We start from the raw sequence: 14,131 nt of genomic DNA on the forward strand, positions 1-14,131 counted from the left end.
TTCTGCCCATATCCAGAGTTACTGTGTAGCTGTGCATGTGTACATCTGAGCACAGTTCTGCTGGCAGAAAAGTCATTCCGTGAATGCAGAAAGTCAGCCTTTTATTGGCTTCCCTCTGACTCTTGCGGTTACTTACTACTGTCCCAGCCCCTACCTCTCCATGTGAGCATTCTACTTCCACAGTTGTGAATCTGGCAAAGTAAAATACGTTTTTTTTTTCCTTTTAATGCTAATGAAGAAAAAGACAATTTTATCTGGTATGTTAACTTTAAGATGTTTTTTCCCTTTAGGGTTGAATTTACAAAGGTGGCAGCAGATCCCTCAATTGTTAATCTTGGTCAAGGCCTTCCTGATATATCCCCTCCCAGCTATGTTAAAGAAGAGCTGGCAAAAGCAGCATCAGTTGACAGATTGAACCAGTACACACGAGGCTTTGTAAGTACTGTGGAACTTAAACCCCAAAATCAGTGGAGAACATGCCACTGAAAAAACGCCAGAGAAAAAAATTGACTTTGCTTTAAGTTGGTTTTATCTGTAGGTCATATTATTATGTCCCAAATTAAGTTGTTCTAGTAGCCTTATCTGTTACTAATGAACATCCTCTGTATATGCTTCTTCAAGGCAGAATCCTTCAGCAAGAGCAAAATGGTAGAGCACATCTGGGATAGATTGTTTTTGAAGAGTCAATTCATAGTTTAAAGAGTGTAAATTATACACTTACCTCTGATTGTGGTCAGTGTAAACATGAATCAGATAGGATAATGGTAGCATGAGAAAGAAATACTCAATGCCACCTGAGACGGTGCCTCTAGGATCAGGAAAAGATTCACACACAACATTTAGTAAATTTCAGTGGAGATTAGGAAGTGATGAAAACAGTAAGTTTTTGCCCCTGGAAGATAGTCACTACCTGTTCTGTAAGTTGGCTTGTAGAGTTTGTCCTGAGCTGGGTGTGAGTGTGTGGCATTTATCATTGTCCAAGACGTGATATTCAAGTGGACTATTACTGTTTTAGTATGACCACTTCCTTGTTTGGTTTGTCTTTCTTTTATCTTATGGTAAAGATAAACCATATTGCCCAATTGAGAATTATATGTCAGGATTGCTACAAGACTCTGAGGAGCCTAATACTCTCCTAGATGACCATGTTACACAACAGTGATAGAAAAGCATCATACAGACTAGTAGGCCAGCAATTGTGTTGGTAGTTGTGGCTATTCAAACAGAACTTTTTGCCTGTTCTCTGAGAATCTGTGTGCATTAGAACTCCCAGGGAGCAGCAGTGGCCAGCAGCTCCCTAAAGGACAAGCTATCACAGTGAGCAGGGTGGAGGCCTCACCAGCCAGGGCCTGGTCCCACAGGACCTGAGCAAAGCAGGCTCCGAGCTGGTAGTGGAGGTTCAGCCCCGATCACTAGGCAAGCCTGTGGTGGTGAGTTGTGCCTGAGGGCGAGCCAGGAAGTCAGTCCACAGGTTGGGGCTGGCAATGCTAACCACAGTTAGACATAACTCAGTGATCACAGGGCAGGTCTAAGGTCAAGCCACAAAATCAATTCAACAGGGTGTATGGCCAGGTGCAGACATGGCTGTAACCGAATTGCAGACCGGCAACCCTACTGCACAGCACTTAAATGGAGCCCCCGGACCAAGGTCAGAGCACTAGGTGGAACCCCAAGTGAGGCTGATCAAGGCCATTAAGGCCTATTAGGGCACTCAGAGCCCTGGCAAGAACAGAAAGATTAAAAAAAAAAAAATCCCTAATGACTGTAGTCTCATTCCATCCCTCTTTGGGTCATTTTGTTTAATCACCTTTAGCTGTGTGCAAAGAGTCTCTGCAAGTATAAGATACACATAAAAATATATTAAAAACTCTCATTGTATATATATTAACTTGAAAGTATAAAGCAATTATTTTGTGTCAGACTCACAGAAAAGATGGCTGGGATATAGTGAACTTCTGGGCTAAGTGTTAATATGTTCATCACGCATGATAGCTACCTGGAAAGTCTTTGCTCACCAGGCAGATGAGGTTTTGGAGGAGTCTTGGCACGGGGGGAGAGGTTACAGAGAGAATGGGCTACAGTCTATTTTCTGACAAATATTCACAGACTGATTCTCTAAAACAATTTGCAAATCCAGTATAAATATGATTTTCCCAATGCATGCAACTATTCAGTATTTACTTCTGTCACTTTGTCCTTTATTTCCAAATAGTTTGATAATTCCCATGATAACTACGAATGTTTGCAGATATATTATGCTATAGATAGTAATTAAAGAGGAATTTTTACCAATATTCCCAACTTCAGCCTTTGCACTCCTCTACAAATGTCTGTACTTCTAAGGTTTTTGAGCCCAAGTCTTTGTGGTAGCAAATACGAGAGGGATGAATGTGAATGATGCACATCCATCTGATAATTGAGACGTCTCAGCCCTCTGCGCTGCTTGCACTTGTCGCTGACTGTAGGGCTGTGGCCTGTAGAGCGGCCTAATGTGACTTGGGTGGTGCAGCATTCCTGGGCAGCTGACACACTCATGGCAAGAAATGGCTGTCATTTGAATCAACAATGACTTGTAAGCTTTAATTTATGGTAATGTTTTTGTTTACAGAATTGTTCATGATTTTATGCCTTGTGTGTAGAGGTGCAATGTTCAATATTTTAGAGAAGGATTTTTGTTACATAATTGTGTTTCTCAAGGAGCTGTTCTCTAGTTCTACGAAGTATCCAAAAAGAAAAAAATATTTTCACAGCAGGACACCTGAAGTCTATCTGAGTAAATGGAATTGTGCCTTTTTATTTCCATATTATGTATGATCTTTATTGCATGTTTGTTTTCATGTTCTTTGCACATTTTGAGAAGAGTACGTTAACCGCCATGTCCCTGTAGGGGACACAAATGGTGAATGGTGCTCTGGGATTTAGGATATGGCTGTATGAATCATCATTCTGATCACAAGTGCTCTTTTATCAGCGGTATATAAACATAATAAAAAGATTCACCTTCTAACAAATAATTTTTAGTTGAAAGATAAGGAAGGAAACAGAAGGACCCTCAGGTGGAAATATGGTCTGGTGGGAAACAAACTCTAAAGGAGGTGAGAATGAACTGGTGTCAGAGTATTCCCTTATTTCCTCCTGTCTCTTGTCCTAGCTCTCCTATAAGCTACCTGGAGCTATCCTGAGATGTGATAATAAGACAGAAATTAAAAAGCATCAGATATACAAAAAGAATTTCCTAGTAGATACAAATAAATTGAAATCACTTTTCTTCTCTAATGTTCAAAAACTTTAAACCATGCTACCTGTTAACAGCCATTAACACCAAAGGCTCACCTTGCATTTTTCTGTTTCAAAATGTATTATTTTGATATATGTGGAAAAACCCCCAAACATAGGCTTTGTACATTGTCAGGAACACATTGATCAGGTCCATTTGTTTGCTTTGAACAGGGACATCCCTCGCTGGTGAAAGCCTTGTCTCAAGTGTACGAGAGAGTTTGTGGAAGGAAGATTGATCCTTTCACAGATGTCCTGGTGACCGTGGGAGCTTATGGATCTCTCTTTAGTACAATACAGGCATTCATTGAAGAGGGAGATGAAGTAAGATTTTATTTGAAATATTCACATATACTCACTGAAATTTGTCCACTTTAAAATGTAATATTGGGGCTTCTTTCTGATCTCCCCTAGTTTGATTTGTTACAGTTGCACATCTGACTTACAGTTTCAGAAGCTGTGATCAGGAGACTATCCTTTGGATGTCTTCCTATTGTTCACCACCTTACAAACCCCCTTCATACTTACGGTACCTGTAGCAGTTTCTCTATCACTGTTACTGTTAGGTGACACAACACACACCGATTTATTATTTGAGAAAACTTGTGGGCTGTTGTCTGCAACAGAAGACTAAGGGTGGTGCAAAGTATTTCTGGTGTTTGACTAACCATTGTATATCAAATTCTATTTTGGACCACTGTGTGGTAGCAGCATAGGTAGCAGAAAAGTCCTTTAAAGAAAGGATTATTAATTTACTGTACTAGCTGTGATGGTTCATCCCTTCACTACTGATGTCTGCCTTTTGACAGTGATATTAAAAGTCATTTGGGGGGTGATTTTTCTATCTGTAGGGGACAAGAACTTTTTGTGTTGTCAAGCATTTTGCTTTCACTGTTTTGTTGGTTTTACTTGTATCGTGAATTCTCATCTATTTTTTTCTTCCTTTTCTGTTGCGCTGATATTAATTTCTCTTTTTTTGGTAACAGTTCTCTGCTATTAGCCTTTTTATTATTATTATTTTGTTTTGTTTTCCTATTATCTAGCCTCTATGCAATTTTCCTTTAATTTGTCCTCTTTCTCTACCTGAAAATTTTCTTCTGATAAAATTTGAGGACTTAAACCGTTCCGAGATTTCTAGATACTTGGAAACCCTGGAATTTCATGGACAGAATTAGGGCAGCTGTGCCGTGGTTCAACGATTTGCTGTTGCTTTCTTCCATATTTGCATCTTTGCCTTGCACCTTCAAAACTGTGTGCAGGACCCAAACATTCCTATTATTGTATCTTAATGGTTGTGATTCACAACTATAGAAGAACAGCTTGTGTGTGTTGTCAAAAATGTGTAGTGCTTTATCATACTTAGACTGAGGGCATTGTTATATGATGCTCTAAAAAGAGGAATATTCTACAATGTAAGATCAGGATGAAGTGCCAGAAATATTATCAATTTATACCACCAAAATAAATCTGGAAATATGATGGTATTGTGCATGGTAGATTCTGTATTTATCATACTGATGATTGTAATTTCAGGTAATAATAATAGAGCCATTTTATGACTGTTATGAACCAATGGTAAAGATGGCGGGTGCAAAGCCTGTTTTTATCCCACTGAGATATGTGAGTAGCTTTTTAAAAATTATTTATCTCATAAAGTTTCTCATCCATTCTCAAGACAGTTTGATGAATGCTTTCTAACCGATGTTTTTCTGTATAGTTTTTCACAATATCTAATTATATATAAATAAGATAAATTGCTATAGTTTAAGTTTGAGACAATGATAATCCAAAACCAGATAGAATATTTTATTAGTGTTGCAGAAGGTGGGACAATGTTTCTCATTTACTTTAATTTGTGTGTTCTGAAAGCTGATAAAAATTCCTTCTTTGGATGTCATCAGAGAATGTTTTGAGTGCATATAAGGGAGGGAAGATCACATATCAGTGCAATTTTTGTATCTGCTAGTTTTCAAAAGATTTGGTTTCTGATCCCTTCAGCAACCCCTACAATGACAATACAATTTCTTTTCCAAAACTTGCTTACTAAATAAGGAGTGATCATGCAGTAGACATATTTGCTATACATATGAGAATTATTGTTTCATTTACTGGTAAAAGGGAATAATTTTTGGTATGGGTTCATTTTCAAATTGGTACTGCTGGCATTATGCTGGCAGCTTGCAAGGATTGTTCTGGGTGCGAAGTGTTGATCCTGTTACGGTTGCCTTGGGTGATTGGCAGCCTTGCATGAGGAGGGTTGAGGGGCTCTTTGGCAGGACTGTTCCATGAACGCAATGAAATCAGAAAAACAGTGACAAAAACTCCAAGACTGCAGTGGGAGTAGGTGAGACTCTTCCTCTGGGTGCTCTTATTCTATAAGGACATTTTCAAAGATGGGTTTTCTCCAAATATTTTCTGTTTCACACCCTTGTTTTCGGTCTGGCCCTCTCCCAGTAATGGGCAGGTATCAGAAATTTAGTGTGGCCATGCTCTTTGTTCTCTGTAGCAACTGGCTCAAACTTCTGTTGCTGTCATGTAATACCACAGCAACTCCAGAGCCTCAGTGGTGCAGATTTTTAACTTTTTTGGTGATTTTCCTATGGACAAGGAGGAATAAAAGAGCTTGAATCTCTCCAGTGGTGATCAAACTTCCTAGCCAAGCGTGCACACACTCATTCTGGTGTCTGGGAAGGCCATAAACTCTCTTGTCATGGGAATGGGCTTCCTGCATTACCCACTGTTATAATCAGCATGTGTGTAACCAGATCCTGGAAACCAGTTCCTGGGGAAACTTTAAGACAGACAGTGGCCAGGAGAGGACAGCCACTGTCATAATAATTTAACTTGCTCATAGCCTCCCTGCCTGTTCCTGGAAGTGCCTTCTCCCAGGAGAACAGGACAGATTGGATAGGTTGTCAAGTATGGTTATGAAAGTGTCTGAGGGTGGTAAATTGCACATCTCTCTTTAGGCTGTAATATGTTATATTCAAGTAATGCATAAATTTATTTGGGGATTTTTCTAGAAGAGTGATGGAAGCTCTGCATCTAGTGCTGATTGGGTCTTAGATCCTGCTGAACTTGCAAATAAATTTAATTCCAGAACAAAAGCAATTATTCTGAATACCCCACACAACCCTACAGGCAAGGTAAGAGTCCTGATTTAACACTACTGTAATTTCAGACTATGCCTTAAATACTATGATTAATGCATTGTCCCTTGTATCCCAGGTGTTTACCAGAGAAGAGCTCCAAGTAGTAGCTGATCTCTGTATTAAACATGATACCCTGTGCATCAGTGATGAAGTGTATGAATGGCTGGTGTATAAAGGAAATAAACACATTAAAATAGGTACTGATTTTTTCTAGCACCTTAGAAGCTCTTGTGGAATGATGTTGTAAACATACCTCTTGGAGATAATGGTTGCTGGAAGGAGCTCAAACTTCAAGCTTTGACTATTTTACAATGTTTAGACTGTAAGGAGGAGAGCCTTTCCCTTTTCTGAAAAATATTTTAAAGAATAATTTCCAAATAGAATTTTCAAAAGCTCTTAGGTGACTTTGGAGCAAATACCCATAGAAACCAGTGGTACTTATGCTCATAAACCAGTTACGATCATCTGAATATCCCATCCTTACTTCGCTGGCCATGACAAGTGTAACTGCTGTTCATGTATGCATGTTGGGCTGTGCTTTGCTGAAGAGCTAGTAGAAAGAACAGGGATTAAAACTTCCTTCTCAAAGCATTGTAGAGATAGTCGATGAAGGAAATGCAAAATGAGGAACACAATTTTTGGGGTTTTTTTGCTCCACTACTTATGAAAAGAAAAGAGGAAAGTGTAAAGGGTAGTGTGGAGATAGTGCATGAACACTGTCCCTCCAAAGTGCAGAGACAGAGATAAATAATGGACATTGAATTCAGTGAAGTAAGTTGCTGCATGGGCAATGTGAAAGCATGCTCAAGTCTTCAGGCAGTATTGTTACAGGGGTAAAGCACCATTGCAAGAGCAAACCAGAAAACCAAATATGATGTTATGTCCCTGTCCCTCTTGTTTTACTTCTTCATTCAAGTTTCACTGAAGTTAGTGGAATCACTCCCACTGTCCCAGAACAAGCGAATCTATTGCAGGTTACTGAACTCCTTCCCCAATCCTGTAATGCTTCAGTGAAGCATTTATGTAAAAGTTTCCAGTATGGTGATCTTGGTTTGGATCTGCTGATGTGTTTGAGCTGGCTAAAGTGCAAAACTTCCTCCTTATATATACAGATATTTTGTTTCTGATGGTAGCACCTTGCATGAACTATCTGTTATGATGTACTTGTCATAATGAAGGCACATTTCAGTTGTGTGCAATAGAGACATCTAGTTGATATTAAACGATGAAATCAAGACCCATAAATATAACTTAGACATGAAAAAGCTTAGCTTTTTTCCTGGCTTTACCACAGGCTGAGTTCTGAATAAGTTTACATCTGTGCTTTAATTCCATATATGTAGAGTGGAATTGCACCTTGCAATACTTATCAGCTCAGCTACACGGTTGCTGATCATACAGCCGCAGTACATCAGTTGTATTGGCCATGCATAGGCTATGAGTCTCTTTGGCAAGTGGCCTAATTTCATGGCTGTCGTGGTGCCTTGATAGTGACACCTTTTTCAAGACCTTCAGACATGGAAGAAGGGGAACATTTTGGGTACATTAATGTGATAGTAATCTGAGTTAGTGCATCCTAACAAGTTACCACAGTAACTGATCGTGTGTGGTTTATCGTGTCTCAATTGCAAAGTAAAATGAGTTAAATTAAAGCTTTCTTCATGGGCTTAGCAGGTGGTTCATGCAAATAGCTATTCTCAGAACGAAAATCTCTGTGGGTAGTGTAAGGTAATCCATTTTCCTTTGCAATGGCAGCAAGGCTGAACACTCATGTTGTCAGCTACATTTTGCCTTAGTGGACAGGTGGTGAAATCTTAAGACACAGTAACTCTATTGTTTGTTAGTATCAATATTGTCATTTTAATGCTTCAAACCAAAATATTTCCAGTTGAAAAAGAGCAATTCTCTAGTTTAGCATAACATTTAAAAATATTGTGTAATGATAATGCAAGTTAAAGCCTGGACAGTTAGTCAGATAGGTTTAGGTACATATTCTCTAACAGATCCCATGATGTCATCTTTAACTTAAGTGTTAAAATTACTATGAAACCTTCAGGGTAATGCTGTAAACAGTAACATTATTTCAGTAAAAGAAACAAGATCTATTCTTTTTAACTTAAGTTTCTTAGATTATTTTTTTTTTACATCTACAAAAGATAATACAAGAAAAAAAAAAGTCTTATTTCACTATCTAAAAAGTCTTGTGTTTCCATATTAACCTCTACATATTCCATCAAATGCGGTGACACTTTTTATGAGATGCAAAATTAACATTGCATCAATTTACAGGACTTGATGGTGGTTCTTTAATACAATTTAACATGTGTTGCTAGCCACAGATCATAAAATTAGTACAGTCTTCGTTCTGTCACTGAATCAGTTTTCTGTAGTGTAGAGCACTTCATTGTGCTTCTCATCATTAGCTGACTTCTGTAAAACCAGGGACCTCCTCTAAGTAATGATTAGGGTTGCACTGGCAGATTTAGAAATTGCATCTCATAACTGAGGATCCTGAACGAGCCTCCCAACAAGCTGAGTGCCATCCCAGGTAGCAGGCTTATTATGTGTTAGTTTGCACTTCACTGGGTTTTAAATTGTAGTCAGACTTGGTTATGGTGTCACATAACGATGTTGCCATATGGCACAGGGGATTTTCCCACTCTATTTAAAACTTGCTGCTTGTAAAAGCAACAGAGCTGCTTCTTCCCCTATGCCCTTTTGCTGCTGCTATTGTTTGAAATGCTGTTACATTCCATCTCCAAGGTAGAATTCCTATGATGGTGGCAAAGTGTCTGCTAGAGGCCATTAGCTTTGAAATTCAATTATTTTTTCAGTCTGTGAGAGCTAGTTTGGTTGCTTTTAAGAAGTGATCTATTCTCTTCACCTAGCTGGCTAAAAGATGTATCTGTTCAACTGCCTTTTTGTTTTCAAGGACACAGAGCAGTTGAGTGAATATGGGTGGGCTAATAGGAATATGAGTTTATTTCCTGCTGTTTTGTTTCTCTCCTTGGCCAGTGTGCTCAAAAAATACATGTTTTCAAATAACTGCAAAGACTTATACCATGTCTACTGCAGATAACTGCTGCATAAACTTCCTTATGAGATTCAGTGGTTTTATTTGGAAAAATCTTTGTTCCTTGGTCTCCCTATAGATGGAATTAAGAACTGGCAGCTTCATTGGTAGTGGTTGTTGTGTGCAAGTTGACCACTGCAACTGCAGTAGTGGTATGACCTTGTCTAAGGTCACCTTTGTGTCTCAGACTTAGGTGTGTCTTTATGTGTGATGTCTGATTTATCTGTTTCTGAAAATGAATTAAGTTAAAGAGTCCAAACAGAGCTCCCCTGAAGCAGTGTACAGAAAAAAAATTTGCAAACTACAGGAAGACACCTTTCTTCTGTCATCTCCTTGGAAAGGAAACAAAGGATTTTGGTCTCCTATCAGATACAAATACTGAGACAGGCCTCCATGTGTCCCTTAATCCTTGCAGACATCCTTAGCTAGCTGCTGTTGTCAGTCAGTCCTAGGCCTGTCCAAATGATATAACAAAACATAATTTATTTACTTACTCTGCTAGTTTTCTGATTCTTATGGTGTTTGGTTGCAGGTTAGAAGTCTTAGTAATTCTCTTCTTTTCCTGATGTCTGAGACAGCCAGTGACACTGGTCTGGACAAGTCTATTAAAATGGCTGCAGTGCCCGAGTTAATGTGGTATAGGTGCTATTATCAGGCATCAGAAATAATGCTGTCTTGAGGTGAATGAGTAGCCACTTCTTAGATTGTATCTTTCTTATGAATAATTATGCATTTTAGCTGAGGATAACTATCATGTAGTTTTCACAGACTGTGCCTCTCATCTTCTGCTGCTTCTTTCTCCTTTCATTAATCCTTATCTTCTGTTCATGCCAAAAAGTATTGGCCCATACATCCTTTCTCATTTATCACAATTGCTATAATTTTAGAATATTCTCATTGCTTGCTTAATATGCTGCAATGATATATCAACATATAGCTCTGAGCTAGGGGCAGTACAGTTTTTCTAACTCATGGAATATGTGACTGCACCTGTACTCAATGAATTTTATTTTATATACAGCTACGTTGCCAGGTATGTGGGAAAGAACAATAACTATAGGAAGTGCTGGAAAAACATACAGTGTAACTGGCTGGAAGGTAAGAAGACTCAATATAAAAGACTTCAGTTATACAAATGGCAGAATGCATTTATTACACTAAAAAGTCTCCATTTTTATGACCTGTCTTCTGGCAAACCTCAGTGTCTCCAAAACATTAAGATAACATTCAGTTGGAGGAATTACCTATCTTAGACATACATGTTTTAATTCTTTTATTGCCTCTTGATTAATAAACTCTTGTGAGAAAACAGTGCTAAAAAAATAAACACCATATGATTTGTTAAAAATCAGTCAAGATTTTTGGATAAAACTTGGATATTATCATATTTTAACTTTCCAGTTTTGTGGTGGTATTTTCGTATTGTGATAATGTTAAGTTTTGGAATGGCTTATATTTCTGTAGAATATTTAATGATAATATTTTGCTTGACTTTAAAATACATATCAGAAAGTAAACAAAAATATTTCACTGTTTGGCAAGTAGATTTTCTTCATCACCTGTGTTCAAACTGAACCATGACATAATATGATTCAGTAGTGAGCTTTTGTTTTATGCTCCAACCACCTTTTTCACAGGAGGTTATGAGTTGGAAAGATTCTAAAGCAATTAGAAATAACATTCTTAATAAATGCTCAGTTTGATTTCTAACCTTTGTTATATAAAGAGCTAAAAGTTTGCTCCATATCCTATGAGAGATAGGGATAAGTGAAACTATAACTTGTCTCAAATCTAGAATTTTTTTTAATGGTATAATTCAGGAAACTTTGTGTAAATTAGTTCTTTTCTTAATTCTTTATCAAAACAAATTCACTACCAATTCTTAAAATAGAAAACTTGAGACACTGGCTAATTTAATTCTTTGTTAATTTTTAGTAACACCATTGCTGTACGTGTAACACATGCATGCTTTCTTCCCTTAGCTTGGTTGGTCTATTGGCCCCGAGAACCTGATTAAGCATTTGCAAGTTGTTCACCAAAATACACTGTATACTTGCCCAACTCCATTACAGGTAGGTATAGATGGGGCAGAGGAGGTTATTTTCTGGTGTAGCAAAACTGTAGGCCTCACTGTAATAAAACAGTAATCACAACAATGAATTTTTAGTTGTCTAAAACATATACTCAGCGGTTCAAGAAGAGGAGACAACTTTGATCAGCTCACTAGATATTAAAAAAAAAAACAACCAACCAAAAACCCACCACAAATATCAGTCTTGCAGATTCTTCTTTCACCTACAAACTGCTGCTTCTTGCATAAAATATGACAACCTTAGTTGTTTTTCTAGCAAATACAAATAAAAATTGTTGCAATTAAGTCTTGTTTTACGGAGCATTATCTCTGTCTACTAGTTTCAAGTATTCTAGGATACATGATTATCAATAACCTAAACTTAGCTTCTATTCAGATTGTAAAACCTTGTGTCAAGGACTGTGACTTCTGTATATGATTAGTGCCTAGCAAATGATTGGATGCTTTAGGTGTTGTAACAGCACAAAGTGACAAACAAAGTACACACTTGTATGTACCTTGTGTGATTTGTGCGTGCCAATTTGCTTAATAAGGGCCAGAATTGAAGAAAAATCCACATGATTTTGGTAGGAAGTATATGAGTGTCTGTGAGTTTACTGAGAGTCCATGAGTACTTTGAACATTGATTATGTTTCCAGGAGGCTTTGGCACAAGCATTTTGGATAGACTATAAGCGCATGGATGACCCAGACTGCTATTTTTACTTACTGTCTCAAGAGCTGGAGCGCAAGCGTGATCGGATGGCTCAGCTACTTCAAGAAGTTGGACTAAATCCTGTCGTTCCAAGTGGAGGATACTTTATGATTGTTGATGTTTCTACATTAAGTTAGTATAAAGTTTATTAAAAAGGGTGTGGAAAGCAAATATTGTAGTTAATCTGAAACTGCAAATTTCATTGTAAACTATATTCTCATTCCATGTTTGCATATCATTGTCAGAAGTACTAACTGGGACTGAAATTTTCTGTTTGACCTTAGCCTGGAAGGTAGATTTTATAAGCTTCAACAAAGCCTTTGTTTGTGATCCTAACTACTGTCTGTGTTTTGCAAAGCTTTGGCAAGGTTTTAGGGAGGATAAAGGAGGCAGATAAAATTTTCTGTTTTCAAAAGTTCTATGATTATGAAAAAGTTTGAGAGCCAAGCACCTGGCTTAATATCCTGAGTTCATACCATTTGTAATTTCCCTTTTCTGGTTGTTTGGTTCATTTGTTTGTCTTAATCTGAAGTCATACCCTGAAGGCATTCTGATTTCTAAACACTGTAAAATGATACCAAAATTTACAATACTTTTTGGAAACTCAGGTTATGGTAATTTTGGAGGAAGAATTCCTACAGGGGAATATTTTGTAGTTCCACATTTTTCACTAACTGATCCTAATGACACTTGTTACTCACAGGGAAGTGTTTAAACTCAGCTGGACCTCGCAGTGCTACTGTGTTTCAGAAAGCTTTAGATACTTCAGTTTCACAGATGAGAAAACCACAGTTGCAGTGATTATTGCTGTCCGTGCAATAAATACACTCTCTAGTACTCTCCACAGTCCTGATCCCTCAATATCCCAGACTTGAGGACTTCTTGGAGTAGTGCATGGCTTTCTTCCAAGCTACATATCTGAATTTGCTTTGAATGGGAAGCAAGCGCTTGGGTCAGAATGGAAAGTTTCAATCTCTTGGCCTATTTTAATTGTTATAGTATCGTTTTAAAATAATATTTTAAAATAAAAGCACACATCTTTATTCTTAACTATAATGAAGAGCTGTTAATTAATGCCTTCCCAATGGAGTTTAGGAAATGTTACATCATGCTTGTTTTAAATTTAAATTTTTTTTTAGATGTGGATCTCTCTGAAGTAGATGCAAACCAACCTTATGATTATAAATTTGTCAAATGGATGATAGCATCTAAGGTAAGGTGTCTTAGTCGTATTCTAGTTTTAGAAATGCTTTTCTATTGAAAGCAAGAGCAGTGCAACTGTACTTATTAAATAATGTAGTAAAGATATTCTATTCAGAGTATTATTTGGTGTTTATAGTAACTGCTGATAATGATGTGATTAAAATATTGCTAAATATGCTGAAAATGTACCATGTAGGTTTGTGTTACGTCCCGGCACTTTTCTTTCAGCATGCTTAAATAAATGCTAGCTGTACAAAAGTACCTTTGAAATGTTTTGCTTAAGAAAAGTAATTTGAATTTAGTTAAGCCTAGCTAGGGCTTACAAACCCAAACCTTGTCTTTCCCTCACATGTCAGGAGGGAGAGTATTAGGAACGGAATAGTAAAATCATAATGCTTAAATGAGATTTTTTTTTGATACATATATAAAATAAACAAATATTATTTCTGTTTTATGTTTCAGAAGCTGTCAGCAATTCCTCTTTCAGCATTCTGTGGTCCTGAGACAAAAAGGCAGTTTGAAAAATATATACGTTTTTGCTTCATTAAGGTATATTTGTGTCCTGGGTAGACTTAAGACTCCAAAAAAACAATGCAGTACAGATATCTGCAAGAAACTGATTGTTACATTTTGCCCAGGTTC

At 37.5% G+C, this 14,131-nt stretch overlaps 1 protein-coding gene across 6 annotated transcripts in view; it reads left to right on the forward strand.

The window, feature by feature from the left end:
* KYAT3 (kynurenine aminotransferase 3) overlaps positions 1-14,131 on the forward strand; it is a 28,456-nt gene that overhangs the window by 8,832 nt on the left and 5,493 nt on the right. For all 6 annotated transcript variants that reach the window (XR_006164745.1, XM_033000594.2, XM_033000593.2 and 3 more), the window contains 10 exons: positions 291-435; positions 3,451-3,600; positions 4,810-4,896; positions 6,300-6,422; positions 6,505-6,625; positions 10,523-10,599; positions 11,484-11,573; positions 12,232-12,418; positions 13,426-13,499; positions 13,952-14,038. Coding sequence is in view for 5 of the 6 variants with exons in the window: in XM_033000594.2 (XP_032856485.1) it covers positions 291-435; positions 3,451-3,600; positions 4,810-4,896; positions 6,300-6,422; positions 6,505-6,625; positions 10,523-10,599; positions 11,484-11,573; positions 12,232-12,418; positions 13,426-13,499; positions 13,952-14,038 (1,141 nt within the window). In the remaining variant the exon portion in view is untranslated. The remainder of the gene's footprint in view (positions 1-290; positions 436-3,450; positions 3,601-4,809; positions 4,897-6,299; positions 6,423-6,504; positions 6,626-10,522; positions 10,600-11,483; positions 11,574-12,231; positions 12,419-13,425; positions 13,500-13,951; positions 14,039-14,131) is intronic.

The sequence above is a fragment of the Tyto alba genome, unplaced genomic scaffold (assembly GCF_018691265.1).
Source record: "Tyto alba isolate M040663 unplaced genomic scaffold, T.alba_DEE_v4.0 Super-Scaffold_1000006, whole genome shotgun sequence".
In the NCBI taxonomy this organism is placed as follows: Eukaryota; Metazoa; Chordata; class Aves; order Strigiformes; family Tytonidae; genus Tyto; species Tyto alba.